General features: G+C 42.0%; 1 protein-coding gene across 3 annotated transcripts in view; it reads left to right on the forward strand.

Annotated features, from left to right (window-relative positions):
- AGBL4 (AGBL carboxypeptidase 4) overlaps nt 1–24,544 on the forward strand; it is a 3,151,866-nt gene that overhangs the window by 2,847,833 nt on the left and 279,489 nt on the right. For all 3 annotated transcript variants that reach the window (XM_073593575.1, XM_073593577.1, XM_073593576.1), the window contains one exon: nt 13,657–13,809. In XM_073593575.1, the coding sequence (XP_073449676.1) occupies nt 13,657–13,809 (153 nt within the window). The remainder of the gene's footprint in view (nt 1–13,656; nt 13,810–24,544) is intronic.

Consider the following 24,544-nt stretch of genomic DNA (forward strand, 5'->3'; position numbering starts at 1 on the left):
GGAATTAAGCAGAAAAATGACTTTTTAGATGTCGTCTGTTGAATCATTTTGAATTCCACCTCCAGAGCAGAAAATGATGAGTTTAATATCATAGCAGGAGGTATCTTGCAACTCTTTTAAAAGACAGCTCTCAGCAACCAGCGGCTTCCCAGCTTACAATTTATTACTTTCTCCTTGTCTTTGCAGACAAATTATATGACAATCACTCTCCTTTTTAATTCCAGTGTGCTTTGCTTCATCTTAGTTTTAATTGCTTCTCCGGCAAAGGAGCAAACTTTCAGTAAAGGAAGCTGCTTTTTTTTCGAAGACAGTTACTCTATGTATTTACAACAAAGGGAAATAAATATGCCTGGTGCTTATCAGATGAAAGCACCACGAAGGTTTATATTTTTAGAGCTTGATGGTTGAGAAAGAAATGATGCCTGGCGGACTATTTAAGTGCACCTGTCGCATATAAGCACCACTAGGGAAGTGCATTTAAAGGCGCCATGCAGTCAACATTAAAAGTTAAAGGGTTAGTTCCTTTACCAAAAAAAAAAACTGCCTGTGCAGGTAAGGGGTGTCTGTAGAGAAAAAAAAGCTGTGCAGCTTTGCCTAAAGTTGAATAATGTCCTTGATAAAGGTGTAGGCCATTTATGTAAGACCTGATGCCTGGCTGAAAAACTCCCAGAGATGGCATCATCCTGTCCTGCCTTGTTACTAGGACATTGCTAAGACACTCCCAGATGATTCAAACCCCCTCGCCCCTCAATGTAGATGGCACTATTCCCACTTTTAGTGAAGCAGTTGTCTTCACTGTCCAAAATATACACTTCACCATCTTCGGAAGAATTTTTATTTTTCCCTAACATGTTACTAAACCCAGGATGCTGCATTCACTATATCTGGTCTCTCACAGTACACAGAACATGGAAATGCAATTATTTTAGTAAATATAAACTGCTAAATACCTTTTCTGGTTAAAGCATGTAGGAAGAGTTCTCATTCTCCACTGATTGTCCTATGAGGCTGCAGGACCTCTGACCCTCTGTCTGGACAGTGCTGATTGGCTCTGTGCTGATCACATGCACTTTCCCAAGAAAAAAACTCTCTAGCAATATACAACAAACTGAGCATGTGCAGCTTGCCCCCAAGGCTCTGTTCTATCAGCAGACAGATTAGGGACAGTGGAAGAAGAGGAGGTTAAGAAAAGAGGGGCTCAAACAGCCTTTTTACACAATGCAGAGGATTAACCCCTTAGGTTCCACAGTGCTTTACCATAGCTCCTAACTGTCCCTGATTTCAAGGGACTGTCCCTGATTTGGAGCAATGTCCCTCTGTCCCTCAATCCTCCTCATTTGTACCTCATTTTGGTCTGATCTATATAGTTGTATATAAAATGCACTTTTTATCTATCAAAAAGTGTTTTCCAGCGCTAAACCTTTCATCTGATTTCTAAATTGTTGCATTTGTAAATTCCAAAAGCCAATATAAAGGAATAGTAGTGGTAAAAAAAAAAAAAACACTTGTGGGTTTAACCAATCTTGTTTTTTTGTACATCGCTCCTTTAAGGGGGCGTGGCCAGGGGCATGTTCTATGCCTGCATACTTTTGCTGATAGGTGTCCCTCATTCCCATCTCAAAAAGTTGGGAGATATGCTTTACTGCAGTTACAGACTGATTTTACAGTTGTGGGATTAGTAACATTTTAAGGCAGACCTTCACATAAAAAAAACAATATGTGTGTGCAAATGACTCCAGCCCCCTCCTTCTCCCAAAATTGGATATTTTTTTGTGCTGCTGGGGAGCATTTCCCCCTTCCTTGTCTAGGCAACAATGACGTTGCACCAATGTGCTGTGGGGCTCTGCCAGGTCCTGAAGGCCAGGCAAAAAAATTTGTAATGGTGGCGCCAGTAGAGGTAAAGGAGCCACAATTAAGGGGACGCTTTCTGGATGGAAAGTATCTGTTTGCAGATTCAGCAGGTAGATTTAGTGCATTGAGTGAACCATCTGATACTAGGCATGCTTACTAGATAGCAGTACACTAATTCTGAGAAGGTTTATCTAGAAGACCACACATCCCTAGTTTGGTGTTGGTTTACTCCCAATCCACGGTTAACAGAAGTTTGTACTGTACAGAAATCAGAAACATCTAAACCCCAATAAAAAAGGATATACCGTACTTAGTTCTCTTAAGAGGTTTCTCCCTATTAATCTCCCCATTTGAGCAATCACAAAACTGCCTTCAGAACTGCCTTAATTCTTCATGGCATAGATTTCCACCACATCTCAAAGGTGCTCTATTGGACTGAGATCTGGTGACTGTGGAGGCCATTGGAGTACAGTGACCTCATTGTCATGTTCTAGAAACCAGTGGTGAGATGATTTGAGCTTTGTGACATGGTGCATTATCCCACTGGAAGGGGCCATCAGAAGATGGGTACACTGTAGTCCTAAAGGGATGGACATGGTCAGCAACAATACTCAGGTAGGCTGTTGCATTAAAATGATGCTCAATTGGTACTAAGGGGCCAAAAATATGCCAAGAAAAAATCCCCCACACCATTACACCACCAGCCTGAACTGTTGATACAAGGCAGGATGGATCCATGCTTTCTTGTTGTTTACGCCAAATTCTGACCCTACCATCTGAATGTTGCAGCTGAAATTGAGACTCATCAGACCAGGCAACATTTTTCCAATCTTCTATTGTCCAGTTTTGGTGAGCCTGTGTGAATTGTAGCCTCAGTTTCCTGTTCTTAGCTGCCAGAAGTGGCACCCGGTCTGGTCTTCTGCTGCTGTAGCCCATCTGCTTCAAGGTTTGATGTGTTGTGTGTTCAGAGAAGATACCTTGGTTGTAACAAGTGGTAATTTGAATTACTGTTGTCTTTCTTTCATCTCGAACCAGTCTGCCCATTCTCCTCTGACCTCTGACATCAACAAGGCATTTTCCTCCACACAACTGCCGCTCACTGGATATTTTCTCTTTGTCTGACCATTCTCTGGAAACCCTAGAGATGGTTGTGTGTGAAAATCCCAGTAGATCAGCAGTTTTTTTAAATACTCAGATCAGCCCGTCTGGCACCAACAACCATGCCACGTTCAAAGTCACTTAAATCCCATTTCTTCCCCATTTTGATGCTCGGTTTGAACTTCAGCAAGTCATCTTCACCACGTCTAAATGCCTTAATGCATTGAGTTTCTGCCATGTGATTGGCTGATTAGCAATTTGTGTTACCAAGCAATTGAACAAGGTGTACCTAATAAAGTGGCCAGTGAGCGTATATCACCTGTGTAAACTTCTGTCTGCATTTTCAAAGGTCCCTCCATTTAACAGGGAGCAGGAGTTTCTGTTGCTGCTGTTGTTTTGTATTCACGTACGCAGTTTGTTTTTTTATTAACTGAAGGAATACACTGTTTAAAAAAGTTCTGCGCTTGACATATATTTTCCAAACTGCTTTTTTTCTAAGTATCTGTATTTAATAGTATTCAATTTTAAATGTTCTACTGTTCTCTAGGTAAATAATTAGCAAACTTTCTTTATTTTGCAGAGCAATTTCATTGAATTTAAAAATCATTGCAGCATCATATAAATTGTTCCTGTAAAATGTGTCTATATCAGCATTTTGTGGATAGCTGAAGTTGACGGTCTCTATATTCTTCCTTGACAGCAAGCAAAATTGTAACATTTCTTGCTGGATACATTGGTATGTGAACAACATATACAATATCTGCTAACCTATTATCAACCTTCTTCAATCGTCCCACTCTCGCCCTCAGGACTTCTCCTGTGCTGAATTTTTTTAATGAAAAACCCTTCCCCTAACAGTATCAAGTGTCCCCTGAAAGTGAGTCTGTGGTCAGGATATGGCATATCTCCCAACGTTTGGAGCTGAGAAAGAGGATCCCCTGTATGCATGAACTATGTAGCCAAGAATTTCCCCCTTCATGACCAGGCCATTTTTTGCAATACAGAACTAGCAATTGCTCGGTCGTGCGACGCTGTACCCAAAATAAAATAATTTTTTTTTTTCCTTTCCTTTTTTTCCTGCAAATAGAGCTTTCTTTTGGAGATATTTGATCACCTCTGAATTTTTTTTTTTTTTTCTTGCGCTATAAATGAAAAAAAGACCAACAATTTTGAAAAAAATTAACTTTCTGCTATAAAACATATCCAATAAATTTGATTTAAAAATCTAATTTCTTCATCAGTTTAGGCCAATATGTATTCTGCTACATATTTTTGGTAAAAAAAATTACAATAAGCGTTTATTGATTGGTTTGTACAAAAGTTATAGCCTCTACAAACTATGGGATATGTTTATGGAATTTTGATTTACAGTAAAACCTTGGATTGCGAGCATAATTCGTTCCAGAAACATGCTTGTAATCCAAAGCACTTTTATATCAAAATGAATTTCCCCATAAGAAATAATGGAATCTTAAATGATTCGTTCCACAACTATTTATTCATAGGTCCTTCAGTTTATAGTCCATATAAAAAGATTATAGCAGGTTGTGTAACCATAAAATGTCCATCCACAATTGAAAGCCTCCACAAGGGGATTAGAAGCAAAATCCAGAAGGAGCTACAGAGTATTAAAGAGAAGAGAGGCTCCTCTAAGTATAGCAATATGTTGCTAAATGTGATACCTTCATCAAATGTAACCATTTGCTACACATAGAGGCGCCTCTCTTATCTTTTATACTCACTCAGTTACATGACGCTACTTGCATATCAAGTCAAAATTTCTTTAAAAATGTTGCTTGTCTTGCTAAACGCTCTCAAACCAAGGTTTTACTGTATTTATTATACTAGTAATGGTGCTGATTGGAGACTTATAGAGGGACTGCAATATTGCAGCCGACAAATTTGGACACTAACTGACACTTTTTGGGGACCAGTGACACTAATACAATGATCAGTGCTAAAAACATGCATTGTCACTGTACTAATGACACTGACTGGGAAGGGGTTAACATCAGAGGCGATCAAAGGGTTAATTATGTTCCTAGCAAGTGTTTTTCTACAGTGTGGGAGGTTCTTTTACTAGGGGAAGGCATGAATCCTAGTCCCTGCTTTGTAGGAACTCAGGATCCAAAGGGATCCACTGGTATGCCTGTGTACCGAATGATCGGAGGGTGCTGGCGGACATTGAGTCTGTGGTACCCACTGATCGGCTCCCGCTGTGCACATTCGTGCCCACTACCTGGAAATGCCGGATTATGTATATATGCGTGATCCAGCGCACAGCTGCCCCCATGTATGTGTAGCGGGCACCTACTTTTAGGTAGGTGACCTTTCCTAGTAGTTTCTATGTCAGGTAAATTTAGACAGGCTTGTGCTATTACAGCAGGCCTGTCTGTTGTTAATTTCCATTTGAGTGGCAGGTAGTTTGTATGCTAGTCTCGGCCAATCATTAATTTGCTTGGTAACACCCGGGACTCTCATATAAAAGTCAGGTCACATGGTCAGGGAGGAGTTCCTGTTCAGGAGAGTTCTTCCAGAGAGAGCCAAGCCAGAGGTTCCCCCTCCTGGGGAGCCTACGGGCCCCCCTCTGAGGAAGGTGGGGGGGGCTTCACCGGGACTCATGGCAGAGTTAGTGACACCGGACAGCATATGGTCGCAGGTGCCATAGGACGCCCCTGCGGGGAAGGGAGCAGTCCATAAAGGAAGAAAAGGGAACAGAGGAACCATGCCAAAGAAATAGCAACTAAGCGGAGGACAACTGGGTGATCGATCGCTTATGAGCGACACACGGGCTATTGATCAAGTGAGTGAAAAGCCCAAGGGAAGGGTACTGCCAGAGGCTGAGGGTTATTGGTATGCAAGTCAGTGAGATGGGTGGTGATGGCCTATGACTTTGGGTTCAGCAATGCCCCGGGATTCTAATCAGTCAAGCGGGAACAGAGTGACTTTTCTTTAGCTCAACTTGGAAGTACCATGAGATGGGAAGTAGTGGTAAAAAGGTAGCGTTGGAGCTGCAAGCACACATATAGAGATCTGGACTGTTCTTTAAAAGTCATGCAGATAAAGAGTTATTCAGAGTGACTCTTTATCAATTATTCTCTATCAAATCTACTTCCATCTTCCCTGATAAAGTAATCATCCAGTTTTGAATCATTATCACCCGCAATGCTATAAGTCTTTGCAAGTGAAGCAAGGAAAAGATCAGAATGCAAACAAAGCATCTCAAAGGAAGTCCTTCTCCCATCCCAGTTTATGTTGATGAATAAAGCAAGAGAAAAAAACATTAAGGACTGTGATTTATGAATCTATGGGCTGCGAGGGTTGGGTGGTAGACGTGAATTACGGATATAACATTTATTTAGCCGCTCCTTCGGGGGTAAGCGCTACATATGCTATAGGGTGGTCAGCAAGTGGTTAATATGCAAAAAAATTGTTATCCCACAAGTGCTTCTTTCCCACTACCTTTCCTTTATACTAGTGTAGCACTACCCCCTCAGGGACTGCTGGTAACTGGCACCCCTATTCCTGCACAGCCAGGCAACATGCATTTTCCACTTGCATCTGGACACAAGAAATCAGTCCCTGGGATTGTTTTTGTTGTTTTTATTAGGGATAACAACTTGGATGGGGTAGAGGGGTTAGGGGATGCCCAACTTGACTGAAACAACAGATGGGGACAACTTCCTTCCTATGTACAGTGATAAGATCCTGGATAAAAGGGATAACAAGTTAAGCACAGTGCTGTCCTTTGAAAGCTTGCTACATGTGGCAATCTCTCCCCTTGTGAATCCCTGGGTGTGTTGATGTACTTACTCTGTCCTCCTTGCTCCCTGCTGCTCTTAGGTAAGATTCCTTCTCAAACTGGGCACTAAAAGGATTCTTTCCAGCCTGAGCCCAGCCTGGAGGCAAAGCTCCCTCCCCCAGACCAAGGGGACCCCTCCTAGACCACCAACGCCCTCCTCAGCACTCCATCTTCCACCCGATTCCCCTTCTGGCATGGCTCCACCATCTGTAAGGGCTAACCTAGCCACCCTGCTAGGACATTCTGCCTAGGGATTGGCCAAGTCCCCTTAAAGTAATTGTAAAGGCTCGTTTTTTTTTTTTTTTAATAACAAACATGTTATACTTACCACCTTTTTTGCACAGAGCAACCTGGATCCTCCTCTTCCCAGGTCCCTCTTTGCTGCTCCTAGCCCCTCTCTCCTTTGAGTGCCCCCTCAGCCAGCAGCTTGTTACAGGGGGCACCCAAGCCTAATCAGAGCTCCATGTATCTATTCAGACACGGGGCCCCAACCTGGCCCCACCCCCTTTCTCCCCTGATTGGCCGACTGACTTTGAGAAACAGCCTCAGGAGCCAATGGCGCCGCTGCTCTGTCTCAGACAATCAGAAGGAGCATACTGGATGGCTGAAGGGATCGTGGACATCGCTGGAGAGAGAAGGGGCTCAGGTAGGTAATTAGGGGGGTGCTGGGGGGGGGCTGCTACACACAGAAGGTTTTTTTATCTTAATGTATAGAATGCCTTTTGCCTTTACACTTCCTTAAGTATGGAGATCAGAACCTCCTGGCCTCCACCCACTAACTTCCAGAAGCTTCTACAAGCTTCTAGATCCAGGGGGAGGTACCAGAAACCTGCATTTGTAGAGCCATCCAGCCTGATCTCCAGTGACCCGACCCAATTACAGACTCACATAACTTACCATGAGTCATAGGCTTAAATTTACCTACACTAACACTAGTAGCACACTAGAGGGTGCTACACTAGCTTTTTGAAATAACAAAATGCAATTATCTGGAAGTTCAGCGTAAGAGAATGGTTAGGTTAAGCATGTGCAGTATATTTTTAGAGTCATCTATGGGCATTTGGAGTGGGGGGGCGGGGGTGGAAAATGGGCAGTGTGAAAGGGATGGCTGCCCATGAGAAGCCAGGGTCCGGCAGGGTCCTTATATAGCAATCCCATACCTGGCTACCTTATCCTGCTTTTCTAATTGTTATCCTCAGTAATTATGGTTCTTCGGCATCTGTTATTTTCTCACATTCACATGTGTGACATTAATTTAGATCCGTCCTTTCTGCGCCAAAAGATACCAACACCTGGATCACGGCGGCACTGTCATCTGTTTTATTATTTGTGATTTCCCCAGACTGTTAAAGGATACATTGACACTACATAAATATAGACCTCCAAAGTGCTATGGGATCATATATTTAGTTCAAACATACAAATACAATGCGTTAGGCTTAAAAACTGTAGGAAACAGAAATTGAACTTATATGTTTATTTTCCATGTAAATGAGTTCTATTTTCTGAATCACTGACATGAAGCTGTAGGGAGCAGAGGGATACAATGAGCTCGCTATTTATTAATGCGTTCTTTCAACAATAATGTGCTTTCTATAATTGTCCCTATTCATAAAGCACATGACATTTAATGTTGTAATAAAATAAATTCTACTAAGCAATACCTGTTTGTGCAAGGCTAAGCAATAAGGAAGAGATCCGATGACAGAAGTTTATAGGCTTGGGTACTAGAGCAGAAAAGTACAACTAGTACCTAGCTTCCAAGATAATACAGATGCAATATGGTAAAATGTACATATTATCAGATATTTTTTCATGTTAAGTACACACATGCTAAGCAATGTGTAAGTGTAACACATCTGAATATTTATTATCTCCTACAGAAATCACAGTACTCCAACTAATAATACCCTCATCTGCTTTTCTCATCAAAGGGTCCGAGCCATCTTTATACAGGCACAGATTAGCCCATGCTGCATCCTATCACCCTGTGACCTAAAGCCTTAGGCCCCTTTAACACGGGCTTTCCGATCAGGTCCGCCTGTCATTTTTTCTGGCGGGCCTGATCGAATGCTCCATTCACCTCTATGGAGCTGCAGATGTCAGCGTTGACTTGTCCACTGACATCCGCCGATATCTGATCCGATCCTGTCGGTGAAATCCAGACGGATGGAAACCCTTTTTTACATCTGTCTGGAGAATCGGATAGGATCGGATGTAAATGGACAGGCGGTCAGTTTTCATCCGATCTTCATAGAGGAGAGCGGGGCTTTGACATGTCCATCTCCGCACAGTGAGCGAAGATGGACCTGTCATCTGCCTTCTCAGCGGGGATCAGTGGATTGATTTCTGCTAAGCAAAGTGGAGTCCGTACACGAGCAAGCCCGTGTGAAAGGACCCTTAAGGTTTTTAACCTTAAAGTGATTGTAAAGTCTTGTTTTAAAAAAAAAAAATAATAACAAACCTGTCATACTTACCTGCTCTGTGCAGTGGTTTTGCACAGAGCAGCCCAGATCCTCCTCTTCTTGGGTCCCTCTTTGTTGCTCCTGGCCCCTCCCTCCTATAGAGTGCCCCCACAGCAAGCAGCTTCCTATAGGGTCACTGGAGCCGAGTCACAGCTCCGCTTGTCCATTCAAAAACGGAGTCCCGAACCGGCCCTGCCTCCTCTCTCCCCTGATTGGCTGACTGACTTTAATTGACAGCCACTGGAGCCAATGGCACCGCTGCTGTGTCTCAGCCACTCAGGAGGAGTGTCCCGGATGGCTTAGACATTCGTTGACATCGCTGGAGAGAAGTGGGGCTCAGGTAAGTCATTAGGGGAGGCTGCTAAAACAGGCTGTTTTTATACAATGCATTAAGATAAAAAAACCTTCTGCCTTTACAACTCCTTTAATGCATTCTATGCATTAAGGTGAAAAACCTTCTGTGCTGCAGCCCCCCCCCTTTGTTTCTTAACTGAGCCCGATCTGATCCATCGATGTGCACAAGCTGTCTCCCTCCTCATCGGACTGAATGATAGCAATGGCTCCCGCTCATGTCAACAGGACATGGATTTTTGACACCCTAGGCGAAACCTAATTTTGCCACCCTCTTGGCTCCGCCCCTGACCCTACCTCCTTTGCCCTGCCCTTGTAACACATGTGACCTACCTGACCCCTACACTGACCTACCTGACCATTACACTGACCTACCTGACCCATACACTGACACATACACTGACCTACCTGACCCATACACTGACCCATGCACTGACACATACACTGACCTACCTGACACATACACTGACACATACACTGACCTACTGGACACATAGACTGACACATACACTGACTTACCGGGCACATACACTGACCCATGCACTGACACATACACTGACCTACCTGACACATACACTGACCTACCGGACACATACACTGACACATACACTGACCTACTGGACACATAGACTGACACATACACTGACATATACACTGACACATACACTGACCTACCGGACACATACACTGACACATACACTGACCTACCGGACACATACACTGACCTACCTGACCCATACTTCTCGCACTACCCCCACTCCCTATCTCCATCCCACACACACACACACACACACACACACAGCTCTATGTAGATCAGAGCATCCATCCTCCTCCTTACCTCTTCATGGCTTCATCGCCCATGACATCAGGGCTCTCCTCACTAGCAGTATAGCATAGGAGTCCCCGCCATCCAGCCACTCCTTGGTCTCCCTACCGGCCGCAGGGTCAGCTAACAGCCGCTGCACCTCTCAATGCAAACATTATCTCCACAGAGCCCCGCCCTCTCTGCTATACTCACAAACACAGGCCACACCAGAGGGACAGGTTGGGGTAAAGGAGTCCCGGGGGCGGCGCTGTTACTGTGTGAGGAGATGTGACAGTGGGGCGCTCAGCGGGACACATCGGCGGATTGGCGGCGCGCAGCAGATGTGTTCCCGGGACAGCCGGCCCGGCACTGAACGGGGGGCGAGCAATCAGGAGAGGAGAGCCGAGCTCACACACGCCTGGAGCTTCCCCGAGGACAGAGGCCATGGCTGCACCCTAGGTGGTATTGCGCCCTAGGCGAAGGCCTAGTTCACCTAGTGGTAGTACTGGCCCTGCTTGTCAATCAAAAGCTGTGATGCCGGGGGTGGGGCCAAGTCCTGCCGTCTGTGTCAATGGACGCATCAGGCACGGGTGCCCCCAGGAACAGCAACTTTCTGTGGGGGCACCCGCTGAAGAGGAGCGGTCTGGAGCACCGGCAAGAGACCCCAAAAGAAGAGGATCGGGGCTGTTCTGTGCAAAGGCATTGCACAGAGCAGGTAAGTATAGGCATGTTTGTTATTTTAATTAAAAAAAAAAATGAGGGTTCAAAACCGCTTTAATGATACATTTATACAACTTGCTTGAAAAAGTATGCTGTTGCTGTATATTATGTCAGGAATTTAATTATGGAAAAATTACTGAAAGGTCCACTTGAAATCCTACGTTTTGGTAAAACTTTTTTTTAAACAATGTCAGCACAAGGGACGGTACTAACATTTATTCCTAAGTGTCCCTTGTGCTTGTACTGGCTATCATAGTTTAGGTTTCCTGTCCTCTGCCAGCCTCCCATACACCTGCAGCTGTAATCTTCCAGTGCTACGGGGTTAATAGAACCGGGGGACCTGTCACAGGAACTCATTTTTGTAGTCATTTCTCATAACTGAGGTCCTCTAACCCCCTTATTAGTTTTGTTGCTTTTCTCTGGACTCTCTGCAGTTCAAGGACATCCTTCCTGAGGATGGGTGACCAAAATGTATCTGCATACTCAAGATGTGGCCAAACCAGAGTTTTGTAAAGTGAAAGAATTATAGTTTTATCTCTTGAGTATATAAATGTTTTAATGTGTGCAAATAGTCTGCTAGCCTTGTTTGCTTTGGGTTAGCATGCTATTGCTGAGTCTGTGATCTACTAGGACCCCATATCCTTTTCCATCCTGGATTTCCCCAGAGGTTCTACCCCTCAGGAGTAACTTGCTTGCATATTTTCAGCTCAAAAGTGCACTACATTTTTCAACATTAAGCCAATATACCATATAGCTGCCCACTCCTCTATTATATCAAGGTCTTCTTATAAAGTTGCTATTTCCTTTTGTGAAGTTATTGTTCGGTTTAGCTTTGTATCATTAGCAAACACTGATATTGAACTATTTATGCCAACCTCTATATCATTTATGAAATAGTTGAACAGAATTGGTCCCAGGACAGAGCCCTGGGGCACAACACTCACAACACAAGACCTTTCAGATAATATGTCATTAATCACTAATCTGATTACGTCCTTGTAACCAATTTTTCTATCCAGGAACATACAATATCTTTAATGCAAAAACACATTCATCTGTAAATTAAGTGTTCCTGTGGTGCTGAGGCTTTAGAGAAATTTATATTATATGCCCATTTACCTTTATTTTTAGTCACTCAGGTTTAACTTGTGTTCTTTTATATTTGTTGCCCAGTGAAATGCACTGACAAATATCATTGTTTAATGTCCTTAAATCATTCCTACTTTTCCTTGTTTTCTTTACTTGTTCTTTGGTGCAAGAATTTGATGCCATTAAGGAGCACAGCTTACCAATGGTGGCCCTTTTGAAATAACTTTTCTAGTGCCTTTTCTGTTTTGAAGAAAACAAATAAAAAATACGAAACAATACATTAGTAGACAACAAGAAATTGTACTGGGTGTCTGATTTAGAAGATCATACAATTTACATATTAGTAGTGCTCTAAGCTTCAGGCCCAGGCATCTAGGAGGGAAGGGATCACCGCTCCAGGTGGATGTATGGAAAAAAGACTCTCCTCAGAATTGGAACACCAGGTGCAGGCTAAGCATTTAGCAAATGAGGCAAGGAAAGGTTTTGGACAGCCACACTCCGGAATATAGCCTTTATTGTAAAATATCAAAAATACAAGCCACAGCAGAAATGGGACAAACGAACTGACGCGTTTCACACTTAACAGTGCTTATTCATAGCTACCCTACCACCAAAAACAATGTAATATATATATACTGATCCGTATTGGACATGTGACTGCATGTGTAGTTAATTAGATCCAATTGTCTAATTAAATGAACTTAATTGACCAATGTGATTAACATATGTGACTGGAAAGGTGCACATAAATTTGTATATCCAATTGTATGAAATAAAGTAAATGAATGAATTTAAAACAAAAAACAAACCAAAGTAAAGTGTTCGGATGAATTATAGATTTTAGATACAGCATATCAGTGCATAAACAAATGTGAACTTGATTGTTAATAGACATAATTAAATATAATGAAATTGTGAAATAATGAAGATTAAATGAGGTGACTGAATAATATTAACGAAGAAGAAAAAATTTCATACACTTGGATATACAAATTTATGTGCACCTTTCCAATCACATATGTTAAATGCTTTTGTCAATTAAGTTCACTTAATTAGATAATTGGATCTAATTAACTACACATGCAGTCACATGTCCAATATGGATCAGTATATATATTACATTGTTTTTGGTGGTTGGGTAGCTATGAATAAGCACTCATAAGTGTGAAACGCGTCAGATCATTTGTCCCATTTTCTGCTGTGGCTTGTATTTTTGAAATTTTACAATAAAGGCTATATTCTGGAGTCCAGAACCTTTCCTTGCTCCCAGGCATCTAGGACCAGAGCTATAAAGGCATGCAGGATCCTTCCATATTCTGACTATTCAAAATTGATGAAAGCTACTTTACACTATTACTTTGTGTTACTAGTTATAGCTACATACCATGATTGCAAGAAAACCCATTTGACAAAGTTATGTGACTAAAGTTACAAAAAATAGCAACTGTTTATTTTTATTTATTTTTTGCCAACAGAAAAGTAGTCTGGATTTCTACATTGACATCCATGCCCATTCCACCATGATGAATGGGTTCATGTATGGGAACATCTTTGAGCAGGAAGATCTGTTTCAGAGACAGGCCATTTTCCCCAAGCTGCTTTGTCGAAATGCTGAAGATTTCTCTTTCGTAAGTACCAATAGTTTTGCAAAGGTAAATGGTGGCATAGACGTGGCCTTTTATTGGACAGATGTAATATTAAATAGCATTGCCATCTCCAATGGCAGATTAAATGAATCTCATAGAAAGTACTATTGGTGTGTGAGATTCTGTAAGATTCTTGTGCTTAAAGTGTAACTAAAGACAAAACTTTTTGTTTAGTTCTGGACAGAGTGGAGAGGGATTACAACATTTGTCAGTTTTTATTGCTGCCTGTGCCCCCATTAGGGAGATTCACCCCTCTTTATTTGTCCTGTTTACCATTATCATTGAACGTGAAAGTAAAAAAAAAAAAATCCCACATTTTGGGTTGTTCCGAGAAAAGTAATAGCAGGGAAATCTTCCAATGGGAACACCAGTTCTAGTGACCTGGGGGTCTTCAAGGAATTCCCTTAATTTGCAAGGATTTCCTCCCACTTCCTGTTTGGTGATGATGGGCCCTCTCAGGGATTGGCCTGCTGCCTTTTCTGTGCAACCTTAAACTATAACTAAAGGCAACACTTTTTTTTTTTTAGTTTTGGATAGAGTGGAGAGGGATGAGAACACCTGTCAGTTTTTATTGCTGTCTGTGCCCCCATTAAGGAGAATCACTCTCTATCTTTATCCTGTTCACTATTGTCATTGAAAGTGAAAATAAAAAGAGAAAATCCCAAATTTTGGGTTGTCCCCAGAAAAGTAATAGCGGGGAAATCTTCCAATGGGAACACCAGTTCTAGTGATCTGGGGGTCCCAAGGAATTCCCTTAATTTGCAAGGATTTCCTCCCACTTCCTGTTTGGCTATGGGACAGAAAGTGAAATCTCTGCAATGGGACACAGATGGTGAAAAAAATCTGACAGGGTTATAACCCTCCCTTACCCCATCTAAAATGAAAAAAAAAAAAGTTTTGCCTATAGTTCTACTTTAAGTGCACAGTATATATTCTGATTGATAAAGTTATAAATTGATCCATAAGCAATATTGTAAAAATCCTTTGTAATCTACATTTAGGTAAAGGACCCCTCTATTAATTTGTCAGGGAAGTGAAGATTGTAATGTACATCCTCCTACCAGGTAGAAGGAAATTACACATGAACTTACCCTTAAAAGACCATGCTGCCCATATGTTTTGATGTTGAAGGGTAGAGCTTGTTTTTATTTACTGCGTGTACTGTGTGACCAATAGTATTGTTTTCCATATTTTTTTTTTTTTTTTTAACGCTAATCAAGAAACCAAAGTCTTCCAGACCCATACTCCTTGTTAATGAGGTTTCAAAAGGCCACTGCAAGGTTAACTCCAAACAGGCCTCCACTACCTTTAGTGCCCCCTACCTTTTTCATTTTTGACCTGTAGGTGTATTCGGTTCAATCGCTTACCCCATAATGGGGTAATTTTGCTCCTTTTTTTCCTCCTGCAGTGGGAGTGTCCCTAATGCTACCTAGAAAGGAGCCAGTTAGTGATTTGGCACTATTCCTTGCAAACTTCTCCTGTAAGCCCAGGGGTGAAAGAGGGGGGGGGGGGTCATTGAAACCATGGGCTTACAAGAAGAAGGTGGGCATTGGGAAGTCCATGGCAGTGGGTATTAACCTGGATTAGGACGAGCGCTGGTTTTAAAGCAGCAAGTCTATGGGGGAAAGCACCAGAGACAGGGTGAGCATTGTTTTTGATTGTTAAAGCATATGTCAAGGCAAAATAAAAAAATAAGGCAAAGCAAGGCAAATAAAAAAGAAAAACATATACATGTGCATCTCAAAAAAATAGAATACCATTATTAAAGTTAATTTATTTCAGTATTTTTTTTCTTTTCATTTTGATGATTATGGCTTACAGCTAGTGAAAACCCAAAATCTCAGAAAATTAGAGTATTGTGAAAAAGTTCAATATTGTAGACTAATGGTGTCACACTATAATGAGCTAAATAACTCAAAACACCTGTAAAGGTTTCCTGAGCCTTTAAATGGTCTCTCAGTCTGGTTCAGTAGGTTACACAAGCATGGGGAAGACTTCTGATTTGACAGTTGTCCAGAAGACAGTCATTGACACCCTCCACGAGGAGGGTGAGTCACAAAAGGTCATTGCTTAAGAAGCTGGAAGGAAAATGTGGTAGAAAAAGGTGCACAAGCAACAAGGATAACTGCAGCCTTGAGAGGATTGTGAAGCAAAGGCCAATCAAGAATTTGAGGGAGATTCACAAGAAGGGGGCTACGGCTGGTGTCAGTGCTTCAAGAGCCACCACATATAGTCATATCCAGAACATGAGCTGCAACTGCCACAATCCTGGACTGTTGCTCAGTGGTCCAGAGTCCTCTTTTTACATGAAAGTAAATTTTGCATTTCATTTGGAAATCAAGGTCCCAGAGTCTGGAGGAAGAGTAGAGAGGCACAGAATCCAAGCTGCATGAAGTCCAGTGTGAAGTTTCCACAGTCCGTCATGATTTGGGGAACCCATGGCATTTGCTGGTTTTGGTTCACTGTGTTTTATCAAGTCCAAAGTCAGCGCAGCCCTCTACCAGGAAATTCTAGAGCACTTCATGCTTCCCTCTGCTGACCAGCTCTATGGAGATGCTGATTTCATTTTCCAGCAGGACTTGGCACCTTTCCACACTGCCAAAAGTACCAATACCTGGTTTAATGAGCATGGTATCACTGTGCTTGATTGGCCAGCAAACTCACCTGACCTAAACCCCATAGAGAATCTGTGGGGTATTGTCAAGAGGAAGATGAGAGACACCAGACCCAACAATTCAGATGAGTTGAAGGCCGCTATCAAAGCAACCTGGCCTTCCATAACACCTCAGCAGTGCCACAGGCTGATCGCCTCCATGCCACGCCGCATTGATGCAGTAATTCATGTAAAAGGAGTCCGACTAAGTATTAAGTGCATACTATACTGTACATACACATACTTTTCAGTAAGCCAACATTTCTGTATTAAAAATCCTTTTTTTCGTTGCTATAATGTAATATTCTAATTTTCTGAGATACTGAATTTTGGGTTTTGTAAGTAATATTCATCAAAATTAAAAGAAATACATGCTTGTAATAAATCACTCTGTGTGTAATGAATCTATATAATATATGAATTTCACTTTTTTAATAGAATTACTGAAATAAATTAACTTTTTGATGATATTCTATTTTTTTTAGATGCACCTGTACATTACATCTCAGTAATACATGCACATTTCCCTGTGTTTTAAAGACCCTTCAAAATACCTGTTGACCTGGCAATATTGCACTTAGCTCTTTAATTGACACTGACTATTTTTATATTATACTGCTAGCATTAGTAAATACTGTAGATAGGAAAGTATATCATATTTACGTGTTTTTCTTTTTTTTTTTTGCATTTCTTCAGTTGCTTTCTGGTTTCCAGGGGTAGGCAAATGATGTCACACATCCCAGAAGTCTTTAGGAGAGGAGGAGGGGTTTTCTCAGCTAAGCACACCCTTCCTGCCGCCATGCCTAAGCTTAGGGTAGATGGATTCCAGGAAGGAAATGTTACATGAATCATCTGCCCTTACTCAAAATAGCCACAGTTAAAAATGCTAGGGGGTGGGGTTTTTTTTTCAAAATAACCACCCACTGCCACTCTAAGATCTCTACAACATAAAGATTAATCATTCTGTAGCCCAAGATAAGCACTAGGAGGGATGTTTGATAGTCTTATCGGATCAGGAAGTTTTTTTTTTTTAATTTCCCTGGTAGAGAAAAATTGACCATGCTTTAGAGGTCTTCCTCTGGATGAACAGTGGTTATAAGGTTCTCTATATGGAGTTTTTCAATATCTTTTTTTTATTAACTAAATTAGTTGGACTTTTTTAAACCCAATTAACTATATGTTCAGAGGACGCAGGACAGCTTTGAATTTCTCACAAATCCAGCACATTTTTTTGCACTTTAAGAGAAATATGGGGTATTAAAAAAACATACTCATCCCCCCACCTCATCCCCCCGCTGCCTCGAAGACTGGAAACTGAGCAATCAAGGACAGCTAATCACTCAGAGTCTTCAGTTAGTAGAGAGTTGGTGACTAGAGTTGGTTAGTAAAGCGTTGGTCTTCTGCTCTGCCCCTCCATCGCTCACTGAAGTACTGGGCTGTGCGGGGGGTGGGAGTAGCTGGCTCAGGCTCTCAGGGGCTTGCTGAAAGGTTGAGCCAGCTGCCATTCAGGCAGTGGGGTGGATCCCGACATTAAATTCAGGATCCCTTCAGCACCTGGATCGAGTGAGTGAAATCAATGTTAGGTGAATACAATGCCCTCTTGTTCTGTGACCTACAGGAGAAGTAGGGCCAAAGGAGACACTGATAGAAGTCACAGGACTGCTATATACTGCTGATGAGAAAAGGTATTTAGCAGTATATATTTAATAAAACTATTGAATTTCCATGTTGTGTGGGAGACCAGATATAGTAAATGCAGGGCCCTGGGTTTAGTAACACTTAAAATAAATACCAGATTTACTGCATCTTTGGAGTGTAGGCCTTTCTACTACTTAATACTACTATACTTGGATTCCTATGTGCTCATTTGGAATTTTGGTCTATTAGATATGTGTGTGTGATGTACTCTTAATACATATGTATGACTGGTACACGAGGCAGAACCTATTTTGTACAGGTATGCTTTCTGGACACCTTTAGCTTAATTAATAGGGCAATCTCCCTTGCCTCCAACGGCACAGACTGTGGTTGCATTCTACCTTTGGTTTTACTAACTGTTCTACATGAATATCAACATCTTAGACAATTTTCTTTTTTAATTTAACTTACCCAGATAACAGCTAAAATATCAGTGTTCACAATAGCAGGATGTGGATTAAAAACGGAGATCTGAGCTTGTCCGGCTGATAAGCAGACCAGCTGAGGACCATTCCGTGTTACTTTGTATGCAGGAGATTTGCTTGTTGTTATCGGGAAGATGTGAGGAGCTGCATTTAGGAATTGCTGCTGTTTAGTTTTATTATTGTTCATCAAACCTTCCGTGAAATAATAATAAGGAGAAAAATTCTGAAGGTCATTTTGACCTAAAACAGCAGAGTCTGCAAACTTCAAGAGACACAATAAAAAAGAAGTCATTTGCCTGATTGAAAGTAATAGAAGTGTTTTCATCAATGAGGCAGGCATACAGTAAATGGTTTTATTTCCCTGTTTTCAGGATTTTAAAGCCTTGTGTTACTAGCTTCTATACCGAGCCTGTGAAAAGCAATAATGATGTAATTATAGGGACTGTTTATTGCTGATTACATTTCCTCATATGTATGGGAGCAATGCTGGTGTGGCACCTACCACTATTTTAATTTATTCTACACATTTTCTGTTTCTTAGAGTAGATGTAAATCCAATAACTAAAATCTTTAACCTCTAGGCATCATTTCAAAAGCCAATTTTAAGATTTTTAAGTATATACTTAAAGGCCTCCATACATACAGTATCTCACAAAAGTGAGTACACCCCTCACATTTTTGTAAATATTTTCTTAGAAGAAATTACACTTTGCTACAATGTAAAGTAGTGAGTGTACAGCTTGTATAACAGTGTAAATTTGCTGTCCCCTCAAAATAACACAACACACAGCCATTAATGTCTAAACCGATGGCAACAAAAGTGAAAATGTCCAATTTAGGACCAATTAGCCACAGTTAGCTGAAGACAAGCAGACTAAGGACATGGATTACTGGACCCATGTCCTGTGGTCTGATGAGACCAAGATAAACTTATTTGGTTTAGATGGTGTCAAGCGTGTGTGGTGGCAACCAGGTGAGGAGTACAAAGACAAGTATGTCTTGCCTACAGTCAAGCATGGTGGTGGGAGTGTCATCGTCTGGGGCTGCATGAGTGCTGCCGGCACTGGGGAGCTACAGTTCATTGAGGGAACCATGAATGCCAACATGTACTGTGACATACTGAAGCAGAGCATGACCCACTCCCTTCAGAGACTGGGTCGCAGGGCAGTTTTCCAACATGATAACAACCCCAATCACTACTCCAAGATGACCACTGCCTTGCTAAAGAAGCTGAGGGTAAAGGTGATGAACTAGCTAAGCATGTCTCCAGACCTAAACCCTTTTGAGCATCTGTGGGGCATCCTCAATCAAATGGTAGAGGGGCACAAGGTCTCTAACATCCACCAGCTCCATGATGTCGTCATGGAGGAGTGGAAGAGGACTCCAGTGGCAAACTGTGAAGCTCTGGTGAACTCCATGCCCAAGAGGGTTAAAGAGGGAGTCCACCTACATCAACCTAAAAAAATAAATATTAAAAGCCAGCAGCTACAAATACTGCAGCTGCTGACTTTTAATACATGGCCACTTACCTGTCCCAGGGTCCAGCGATGTCGGCAGCCGACGCCGATAAACCGCTCGATTCTCGGCAGCTGCCGCCGCCATCCTAGGTGAGGGAATCAGGAAGTGAAGCGTTGCGGCTTCACTTCCCGGTTCCTTACTGCGCATGCGTGAGTTGCGCTGCGCATCGTAACTGGTCCCCGCTCTCTCCTGGGAGCTGTGTGTTTCCCAGGAGACAGCGCGGAGGGACAGGAAGAGGCATAGACTCCCGTGGGAGTCTATGCCGGAAGTGGATGCAAATACCTGTCTTAGACAGGTATCTGCACCCCCCTCCCCCTTGAAAGGTGCCAAATGTGACACCGGAGGGGGGGAGGGTTCCGAAAAGCGGAAGTTCCATTTTTGTGTGGAACTCCGCTTTAAGGCAGTGCTGGAAAATAATGGTGGCCACCCAAAATATTGACATTTTGGGCCCAGTTTGGACATTTTCACTTAAGGATGTACTCACTTATGTTGCCAGTGGTTTAGACATTAATGGCTGTGTGTTGAGTTATTTTGAGGGGACAGCAAATTTACACTGTTATTCAAGCTGTACACTCACTACTTTACATTGTAGCAAGGTGTCATTTCTTCAGTGTTGTCACATGAAAAGATATAATAAAATAATTACAAACGTGTGAGGGTGTACTCACTTTTGTGAGATACTGTAGTTTGAATGTTGGCCAATTCTTGCTGAATCAATGAAAATTGGCAAAAGCCAATTATTTAATCGACTTTTATTGAAGGCGCTATTAGATGAGTATTCAGTAATTATAGAATACATTCACTATACACTATACACTATAATACTACAGCGCCAACTGTTGCATAGATGGGTATAATGCATACAGTATTGTCAGTTTATTATGCAACCATGCTGTTGTTCTTTCCAACACCCCTTCTTAACAGCATGTGCTTTGTCAAATTACATTCAGCTTCTTCTGGATATAACTATGACGTTCTTTCAACAAAGGCATCAGCAGTCATCTCCTCTGATGGGCAGTATTGAATGTCAATAACACCTTGCTCTTGATTGTCCCTCAGTAAGTGATAATTGACATCAATGTGTTTGGTTCTAGGATTGACCCTTTCTGATTGTATAAGCTTTCTACATCCCTGACTTGTCTTCAAAAATGGGAATTGGTTTTGAAATGTCTATCCCAATGTCCACAAAAAGTTGTCAAATTCATATCGCTTCTTGACAAGCGTGTGCTGTGGCAATGTACTCTGCTTCAGTTGAAGATAGAGCGACAGTTAATTGCTTTCGACTAGACCAACTTATGGTTCCTTCCCCATACTGGGAGATGAATCCACTTGTGGATTTACGGTCTGTGCAGTCCTGGCCCAATTAGCATCCACATATCCGATGAGTTTTGGATTAGATGTTGCTGGTAACCGTAACTTCATCTGAATTGTTCCTTTGAGGTATTGCATCACTCTTTTTACTGCGTTCCAGTCACGCTGACAGGGAGCTGAGACTTTCCTGCATAGTATGCCCACTGCTGCGACTATGTCTGGTCTTGTCACAGTGGCAACATATAGCAGCTTACTGATTTCTCTGCGATACATGTCATTAGTAAGAAAATATAAACAAAATTACGCGCCAAAAAGTGTTAATAAATTGAATAAAGTGTAATAATAGCAGCTACACCCTAACTGGATGAAAAAGTCATCAGTGCATAAGTGAGAGAAGAAAATAGTGGGGAGCGCTGAGCATATATATAAAAATTGGTATAGAGCATAAATAATGAAATTCTAATATTATATAGATACATGTCATTGTTGGGTAGCAAGTTTTCTGCTTCGTTGCTCTTTTGATAGCCTGGTTCCATTGGAGTTTTGCATATGCAATTATTCCAGGATTCTGCTCGGGTCTGGTTTCTAAAGCATTAATAAGAGCAGTATATGTCTCTGGAAGGCTGCAGAGGAGCAGGGCAACAATATGGTTATCTTTGATGTCCTCTCTGATAGCACGCAGCTGCTCTATGATCTCTAGCATAGCATTCAGGTGGTCACACATTTCCTGGTCTTCTTCTAGTCTCATCTTATACAACTTTCTTAGTAGAAACAGCTTACTGTTGCAGTTTGAACACTCATGCAGTTTTTGTAATGAAGTTCATATACCTTTGGCCATTTTCTCTGTTCTTATGTGGATAAGTTGGTCATATTCCACTTGGCCTTTACTTTTATGGAGGATGTTAGATTATGTCTTACAGCATTAGAAACATATGATACAGGAACTGACCACAAACAAGAAAAGGGGGGGAAGGGGAAAGAAAAGGGGGGGAAGGAGACAAATCATACGGACATGGCAGAGAAGTATGCCAGGGGAGGGTAAGTCACCTATAAACCAGTAGATATAGAATATCAAATATTCCAGAACCCCAGGGGAGAATATTAATTCCTGATAGATTGGAACGACGGCTAGACTGACAGTGGGATCACCAAGTGGCTAATATGATCATATGATCTGAGTAGATAATTAGGGGTTAATAGACAGTTAGGGGTCCAACCGTAGCCTGGTACAGCGTCACTGGTGTCTAGCAAGCCAAGGATGGTACTGTAAATGGGATCTGTAAAGTTGGAGAGTAAATAAAAAATATATATCAGCCACATTATTAGCGGTATAAAGACATAAAAGGAGAGAGGGAGAAAGGGGTACCAGTATATGGCAACCCCAGCAAGCTGCCGATCGTGTCCTACCTGTATCCGTCACCTATTTGTCATGTGTCCCCTTGAGAGAAGGTCCACAATGCTCATCCACAGGCAAGGGCCTGTTAAATGAGCTCCCAACCCAGGACCGTAACACATGCCAGCAAACGGCGGCATCTGACGTCACCGGGTCAGATTCCCCGCACTGCGCATGTGCACAAAACCAGGCTACTGCGCAAGCGCACGCCGGGCCGAGCCAGTGGGCGGGGAGCCCAGAGCTCGGGCGGAGCAAGAGAGGGATGGGCTCCAAGGGAGAGCCTCCTCACCAGGGGAATCACTTGTCCACCGCTTGGGGGAGAAAAACAAGCAGCCACTATTATTCCTCTTAATTTAGAATTAATCCCGCATAATCCCCCCTGTCCGCCGGGGGGGGGGGGGGGACTTTTTCGAGCAGTTTGGTCTTGCACTTGACCATTGACTCGTTAGGTGAGCAACTCTTTCCATTATCTTTTTCGCTGAATTATCACCATCAAAGTTGCTTAATTGTAACTATACTTGCTTTGTGTCTTATCTTACTATTTGTCTTCTAGATTATTTCTACTGAGGAAGCGGTGTGTATACCACAAAACTAGTTGAGGAAAGGCCAATTTATGAGATATACTGCATCAACAGATATGTAATAAATATCTTATTTTAAATAAGAACAACGTTGTTGTTTATCAGTATCAAGATTCATTATAACCAATTGGGCGGGAACAACTTGTATGGCCAGCTTCAGCAACTGCCCCTATAGTTCCACCCCTCCTTGTTTCTCTATACTAATCTGGATGATGGTACTTTGTTATGTTTGGATGAAGATCACTATCACCCCATCTCCTATCACAAAACACATTGTATTCTGTGACCACATACCCTTCACTGTATGCAGTATGTTAGAGCTGACTGCATAATATAATAAGCCAGAAGTAGAGCACTGTCAAAATGAATGAAAGCTAAAGATTTTACGTAACACAGCAGCATCCACCATCGTTAGGAGTAATTAATTTTTACATAACAAAAGTGCAAATATTCTTTATTTTCAAGAGTTCAGTTTTAAGTCAGTATAGCAGAAGAACCATTGGAGCCTGTCAAATGTACTACTTGGTGTAGATACGTATAGTCCATTGAAAACCACTGTTCTATGGAATTCTCAGAAGTAGGGATGAGCTTCGAGTTCGAGTCGAACTCATGTTCGATTCGAACATTGGCTGTTCGCAAGTTCGCCGAACAGCGAACAATTTGGGGTGTTCGCGGCAAATTCGTATGCCGTGGAACACCCTTTAAAAGTCTATGGGAGAAATCAAAAGTGCTAATTTTAAAGGCTTATATGCAAGTTATTGTCATAAAAAGTGTTTGGGGAGCTGGGTCCTGCCCCAGGGGACATGGATCAATGCAAAAAAAAGTTTTAAAAACGGCTGTTTTTTCAGGAGCAGTGATTTTAATAATGCTAAAAGTCAAACAATAAAAGTGTAATATCCCTTTAAATTTCGTAGCTGGGGGGTGTCTATAGTATGCCTGTAAAGGGGCGCATGTTTCCTGTGTTTAGAACAGTCTGATAGCAAAATGACATTTTGAAGAAAAAACCCATTTAAAACTACTTGCGGCTATTGCATTGCCGACAATACACATAGAAGTTCATTGATAAAAACGGCATGGGAATTCCCCACAGGGGAACCCCGAACCAAAATAAAAAAAAAAAATGATGTGGGGTTCCCCC

Source organism: Aquarana catesbeiana, linkage group LG07 (genome assembly GCF_042186555.1).
Source record: "Aquarana catesbeiana isolate 2022-GZ linkage group LG07, ASM4218655v1, whole genome shotgun sequence".
Classification (NCBI taxonomy): domain Eukaryota; kingdom Metazoa; phylum Chordata; class Amphibia; order Anura; family Ranidae; genus Aquarana; species Aquarana catesbeiana.